This window comes from Miscanthus floridulus, chromosome 9 (genome assembly GCF_019320115.1).
Source record: "Miscanthus floridulus cultivar M001 chromosome 9, ASM1932011v1, whole genome shotgun sequence".
NCBI classification, from domain to species: Eukaryota; Viridiplantae; Streptophyta; class Magnoliopsida; order Poales; family Poaceae; genus Miscanthus; species Miscanthus floridulus.
This window is the reverse complement of record NC_089588.1, coordinates 7,114,933-7,122,258: the sequence shown is the minus strand read 5'-3', so window position 1 is coordinate 7,122,258 and position 7,326 is coordinate 7,114,933. Positions and strand designations below refer to the sequence as shown.

Below are 7,326 nucleotides of genomic sequence, written 5' to 3'. Positions count from 1 at the left end.
TCGAGTTTGCCTCACCTCCAAGCGACATCACAGAGTTCGTGGATGCTTTCCACGACGGTGAGGAGGTGCGGTTCCGCAGGCTAGACGACATCGTCGGCGGCACAGGGTCCTCAGGTCTGGCGGGTCGGCTGCTCAATGACCCAGAGCCGCTTCTCGTCGGTGCAGAGGAACCACCCACGTTCGCGCTGGCCGAGCGCGATACAAATTGGCGACTGGAGATGCTGGAGGAGATGAAGGCGATCGAGGAAAACGAGACTTGGGAGCTCGTCGATCCACCTCCAAGATGCCGTCCGATCGGCCTGAAGTGGGTGTACAAGGTCAAGCGGGACGAGCGCGGCGCTATTGTCAAGCACAAGGCGCGCCTCTTCGCCCGAGGCTTTGTCCAGCGCGAGGGCATCGACTTTAAGGAAGTCTTTGCGCCAGTAGCGCGCATGGAGTCTATTCGACTGCTGCTGGCTTTGGCAGCAGCGAAGGACCCATGCGGGAGATCCTGGGCCCAACAAGAACCGTATCAATTTGTCTAGGTCAAAAACTGGTATCAATGTGTAATTCATTTTTTCTCAAATACGCAGGAGGGATGCATATCTTTGTATAATTCTGACAATCCATACAATAGGCATGAAAGATAATCACATCCAAATATTTCAAAGCATTTCGTTATCACCTGCCAAGACATACGTGAAAATGGTACTAGGCTACTAGCATATAATCATAGATAGAGACAGCAAGAGCCCAAGAAAGCAACACATGCACAGCTGCAGTATTTAAGGTTCACAGATCCGGCATTTAGCCAGCAGCCAACTCAAAATGGAGTTCACAAATGACAATTGCTGTAGTTCAGTGCAACCATCGAGACCAAAAACAAAGACAAGGTAATTACGGATCATCATCTCTCACGTAAGCTTTACCTAGAGATCGTCTCAAAGTTTTGCCTCCCCTTTGCCTGATTGGCTGAGAAGTGAAGTCACGATCAGACTCATGCGAGTTTCCAGCTTCACTGATGCTCTCTTGGATGCTATGGAGCTCGAGAAAGCCGTTCATGTTGTTGCCACCCGGGACTTGATACGCCCGGGCCACTGGCCGGCTCGTCGACGGGGCAGAGGAATCATGAGGCATGTTTGAAGCTCTCTTGTAAGCCTTAATAGCTAGAGATCGTGTCAAAACTTTACCTTCGGCGTTCCTGACTAGCCGAGAAGAGGCATCATGATAAGACTCATCATCTGAGCTTTCAGCAGATAAACCTGCACTACTGATGCTGCCATGAACGTACTCCAGCTCCTGCTCCAGGTCCCTGAGTACCTCTTCCATCGATGGCCGCTCCACTCTATTTTCTGCCAGGCACTTCAACACAATGTTGCAAAATATCATCAGAGAATGTGGGCTGATTGTGCCTAAAATTTTCTGATCAACGATTTGCTCCAGCTGGTCATTCTTCAGCATTCCCGTTACCCACCGTGCCAAGTTCACCTTGTCCTTGGGAAGTTTGAGGTCAATCGCTGGTCTGCCACATAGGACCTCGAGCAAGACAACACCGAAAGAGTAGACATCAGACTTCTGGGTCAGCTGCAGCGTATCATAGTATTCAGGGTCAAGATACCCAGGGGTGCCCTTCACTTGAGTGATGACATGAGTTTCGTTCAACTCAGGACCATCCTTGGATAGCCCAAAGTCAGCAATCTTGGCACAGAGGTTCTCACCAAGCAAGATGTTTTCAGACTTGACGTCACGGTGGATAATGCCCTTCTCAGAACTAGTATGAAGATAGTGCAGTCCCCTCGCTGCTCCCACACAAGCCTCCAGCCGCTCCGGCCAATTGAGGGAGGGTTTATCAGAGCCATAGAGATGGCTCTTTAGAGTCCCATTTTCCATGTATTCGTAAACCAAGATCATTTCATTCTCTTCATCACAGTACCCAATCAGATCAACCAAATTGGGGTCTTTCAGCTTTGCTAACAGTTCAATCTCCGCACGGAACTCCTTCTGACCTTGCCAAGATGCCATCTTCTTCCGTTTCACGGCAACCTTGGTACCACACTTTAACACTCCCATGTAAACGTCTCCAAAACCTCCAACTCCAATGACCAGTTCCTTGTCAAAATTGTTTGTTGCTTGTTGGAGCACATGGAATGGAAATGAACAAGGCTGATTATTTTCCGGAGCCTTTCCCTTTCTCCTAGCAGCTCCCTTGATTTTCTCAAACAAGCGAACCATGATGGTATATAACCTGAGTTAAAGTACGTGATGTTAACCTGAGTTAAAGTAATGATGACGATGCTGAGGTGGAATTAGTAAAAGAAAGAGAAGGCGGCCTACATACTAGGCTAATAAGTATAGGCCCGCAAGGATCATATCACTACCGGAATCAGTAGGTAAGCCGAGTGCAATCCATCGGGCAAACAAGCTCTTTACCGAGTACTGTAAAAAATACACTCGGTAAAATAATTGCACTCGGCAAACGAGGCAAAAAAACACTCGGCAAAGTTCGACACTCGGCAAACTAAAAAGAAAACACTCGGCAAAACTAGGCACTCGACAAAGAAATATGTTTGCCGAGTGTAATTGTCTGGCACTCGGCAAAAAAATATGTTTGCCGAGTGTAATTATTTGACACTCGGCAAATAATTTTATTTTTTTTCTCTTCTGACCTTGAAACACGTTATGGAAAAGAAGAAAAAGAAGGAAAAAAATGGGTTTGCCGAGTGACCCCGATCTGGCACTCGGCAAAGATGTGGCTTTGTCGAGTGTCCCGATCCGACACTCGGCAAACTCGCAACCTTATAAACTCGTCCGGCCGCCGCCCCCTCCCTCCCACGGGCCTCCCCTCCCTCTCCCGGCACTGCCGCCCCCTCCCCTCCCTCCCTCTCCCAGCGCCGCCGCCCCCTTCCCTCCCTCTGTCTCCCGCGGGCTTCCTGGACGAGGCGGCGGCGCTTGCCGTAGGCATGCTTGAGGCGCCGCTACAGCTCGGCGGTGTGTGCCTGCGCCCGCTCCAGCTCTGCCAGCGCCTCTACCAGGTGCGCCCACGCCGCCGCCATCTGCAGGTTGCAGAGCAACGCCATCCGTCGCCTTGCTCGCGCCGCCAGTGCGCTACCCGGCCCCGCCCTGCATCCCTAACCCCTCCGCGTCGCTGCCGTCTACAGAGAGCCACCCCCGCGTGAGCTCAGCTCGGACTTCCAAGTGTTGGCTGCAAGGTCGAGTGCCGTCGCCGGCTGGCCATGGCCCTGTCCCAACCCCCCCCCCCCCCATCTCCCTCCCTCTCCCTTTTTTTTGCACAGGTGGCGGCGGCGGCGTGGTGGTGGCGGCGGCGACGGGGGGGGGGGGTGGTTTTTTTTTATTTTTCGAAAAGTCTTTGCCAAGTGTCGGTTTTAGCACGCGACAAAGTCTTTGCCGAGTGCCCGATAAAAAACACTCGGCAAAGAAATGTTTGCCGACTCTGTGTACGCCGAGTGTAACACTCGGCAAAGACTTTGCCGAGTGTTTTTTAGGCTTCGCCGTGTGCCGTGGACACACGGCAAACCTAGGCATTCCGGTAGTGTATTGAATAAAAGTGACATATAATGGACCCAACTAGATCAACTATGCAGGGGTTCGTGATTTAGTGATGGAAGAAATTTCAAATGGTAATTTGGACTGGAGATTTTGGGCTGTTAAACATGGAAGTCATTGATTGTTGTATTCATGGCCAGATCAGTCGTGATAGTGCATCCAGCCATTATTGTAGCCTATCTGACAATATAGAATAGCTATCAGTATTGTGATCTCATTGTGATGACACATGTGCTGTAATCTTTCATGTATGCCTCATGCATTGTAATACATAAAGTGGATCAACCCAAAGGGTTGATATAGTTGCATAGAAAGTACTTAATGATAAAAAAGAACAATAGACAAGAAACCCTGACTGATTGCATGACTAGTCGAACTACAATGGTTTTTAATTGCTCAATTTACCTATTGTTTGTAATTTTATTTGGGGCAAAGTTAGATAAGGAATTAGATCAATTCCTAGTATTTGACAACTAGAGAAGCTTGGATGTCAATTGTATGCTCAGATAACATGATGTGGGTGAAGTAGCAAACTCAAAGGTTGTTTGGAGAGATTTCTGATGTAGTCTCCTAACCTAGAGAGGCATGCCGTGAAAAAGGTTTGTATCCCTTGCTTTCATCTTTGATCTTTCTGTCTGTTTTTCTTGTTCTGAATGCTAGATTGCTAGTTACAAACAATGTGAAGGGGGTTTTTGAGCACTTTGCAGCAACCAGTGTTTATGGTCATCTGATCAAGCTACAATATGTTTTGGGTCACATGTATTGTTGTATGGTGACTCAAATCCTACTTTGACTAGGACTTAAGAGAGATGTTTGCTATTTAGGAATTGAGTGTAGAGTCCTATGTACCAGGAGTAAAATTCTTGCTTGCATGTAATGGAGTCTTGGAGGGTAGATGGCCAAGTAGTTAAAGAAGGCTTACTTTGAATAGTTTGTCTAAGTCTTAGTTTTGAGATCTGGTTTGTTTATATAGTGTAGTGTGTTTAGGTTCATTTGCTTCTCTACTTACTTTGCCTTTCAAATGTGAGTAGTATTTGCATGTCTGGCCAAGTAGAAAAAGAAGGCCTACTTTGAATAGTTTGTCTAAGTCTTAGTTTTGAGATCTGGTTTGGTTTATGTAGTGTAGTGTGTTTAGGTTCATTTGCTTCACAATGTAAAACATGTATAATATATGGCAAACAATGTGAAAAAGTGGTTGATAATAACAAGCCAATGGACAATCAGTAGTGTTACAAGTGTAAATAATTATTTAGACATGCAAATACTCACATTTGAAAGTCACATGTACCAATTAATTTGTGATTCAACACTGAAATTATGTACTTAGCCACGAGCTGCTTCTGATTTTTACTATGCATATGCAACTACATCATACCATTTGTTATGATATTTTTGGATTGATCTTGCTCTTTTAATGATATTTTTTAACCTGTTCAGGGATGACTTTTGAATTGCTCTTCCTCTTGGGATGTTTATTTTTTTTAAAAAAATAGAGATGAATTTTCTGATTTCTCGAATGTCAAGTTTTTTTCTGATTTTTTTTGGAATTTTAGAGATGGATTTTGGATTGTTCTTGCCCTTACTTTTAAAAAATGTGTAGGCTACAGGAGTAGGCAAACCAAGCCAATCTAAGGGTCGGTGTCAAAGGAAATGAACATATCATGGGATTAACCCCAAAGATGGAAGGGGAACAGGTGGGGGAAGTGGATCAACCCAATTCGGTTTGGTTCTCCCTTGGTTTTTGATGCACATGTGGCAGACGAAATCTTCGAGGTTTTTTTTTCGGATAGATCTATATATTCTTATTAGGTTCTCCCTCTTCAAATAAATAAAGCCCTCTCCAAATAAATAGATATGGATTGGAGAGTGAGAAACCAGCATGGAGAAAAGAGGTTTATCCAAACAATAAAGCCCTTATTATTACACACATACACTTAACGACGAAGCCTTACTATAAATTGACGGGGGAAAAAAAAGATGTCCCCAATGCAAGGTAGCTTAAATCAACCGACCCAAGCAGAAAGCTAGGCTTACTCACCAGAGAAGTGAGGAGAAGATGCGGATCCGATTCCAAGCGGCCAGTCAGTCCAGGAAACAGCCAGCGGAGGTCCAGTCCAGGTATAGCACGCGCGATGCGCCTCTTCACTGGGACAAGAAATTGGTGGTGGATGGAGGCCCTGAATGCTTTCAGGGCACCGCTGCCGGCGAGGTCGCCAGCGACGCTGAGGCAGCAGAGAAGAAGTGGAGGCGGCAGGAGGAGAGAGCAGGAGATAGAAATGAAAGCGAGTGGGCGGGCTCTGAACCGGATGTGCGTGAATGAAGGAAAAAGGTCGTGCGGCTACAGGAGCTGTGGAAGAAGAGGCCGGGGTCCTGCTATGCTATGGATCAGAGCAGAGGTAGGCCGGGGCCTCAGTCGTGGGAGGCTGTGGCGGCCACGTGCGGCATGCGCACCCAGCCGCCTGCCTTTTGCGGGCTTTGCGGCGGCGGTCTCGCGTCATGCCGTGCCGGAGTCATGGAGCTCCCCCCTGTGCCGACGCTCTGGGGAGTGTGGGGATAGTGCTGCGAGCTGCTGGTACAGCACTTCAGAGTTCAAACCAGCGAAGTAGCTAGCCATCTCTCGATCGTATGATTCGCGTTCGATGTAGTAGCCGCGTTGCTTATTGCTTGGTCAAATATACGTAGTAAGTAGTAGTAGTAAGTACTAGATCTGCAGCTGCATGTGCTGGAAGACCGACTTGACCATCTGATCGAACAATAATATAATTCTCATCGATCTCATGTGCACTATTCAGCAAGCTTGCATATTGGTGTTAGACTTGAGTATCGTCATGTCGAATGCGCGCAGCCAAAGTGAGCCCGCCCGAGAATATGCACCTCCATCCATTCAAGCGCAATTGGAGCGAGGATCGGAGAGCACATATATGCATTCTTCATTGCTTTATTATATATATAGTAGTATAATATAAATATATTGTTCTCTCTCCCTGTACCTGTACTGTGATGAAGAACGAAGGAGAAATTATATATATAGAGAGAGGGGGTCAGGCTAATCTATGGCCGGCCATAGAGAATAACTTATTCTACGACCACTTTGATTTACAATAATGTATGTACTGTACTAATTTACGATAAAGTGAGTATACATTTACGATACATACGTTACTATAATTCACGATGATATTTACCATAATAATATTATAGGAGAAAGTTTCACTAATCTTGTAAATTAATATAGTAATTATCATAACTCAAGGTGGCCACAGAACAAGTTATTCCATATATGGCCAACTGTAGAACAATACGTGTGTGTATAAGTTATTCCATATATGGCCAACTGTAGAACAATACGTGTGTGTATATATAACTACATGTCCCGATGGAGAGCTAATAACTATATTAATAATAAGGCGCCCTTGCCCCCATAAAATGACGGAAGAGGGCAGGAGGAATATCGATCTCCGCAAAGTTGGCTACCTACTGCTACTACTAGTCATCAGTATATTATAAAAAGAAGCTCTAGCTACGATCTGTTTCATTCCGATCCTCCTCCTACCACCAAAGTACCAAACATATAGGTCATGATGTATTTCATTTCTCATCAGGTCTTTCATCCTTTGCACATGTCAAATTAGGTACTACGAACATCTTCTGAATTATTTTATGGTCTTCATTTATTGATCATGTTGTTGACTCCTATCTATATGGAGATGCAAGTAGGTAGGCGGCTACGTAATAGTACTACTATATATATTTAGCCTAGCAACAAGATTTTATTAGATGACA

General features: G+C 45.8%; 1 protein-coding gene across 1 annotated transcript; it reads right to left on the bottom strand.

Moving 5' to 3' along the window:
* Positions 1-876: 876 nt before the first annotated feature.
* On the bottom strand, positions 877-3,056 carry LOC136479152 (receptor-like protein kinase HERK 1). Its single transcript, XM_066477111.1, has 2 exons — positions 2,959-3,056; positions 877-2,224 (listed from the first exon to the last, which is right to left on the bottom strand). The coding sequence occupies exons 1-2, from the start codon at positions 3,054-3,056 to the stop codon at positions 877-879; spliced, it is 1,446 nt and encodes a 481-aa protein (XP_066333208.1).
* Between the last annotated feature and the right edge of the window lie 4,270 nt (positions 3,057-7,326).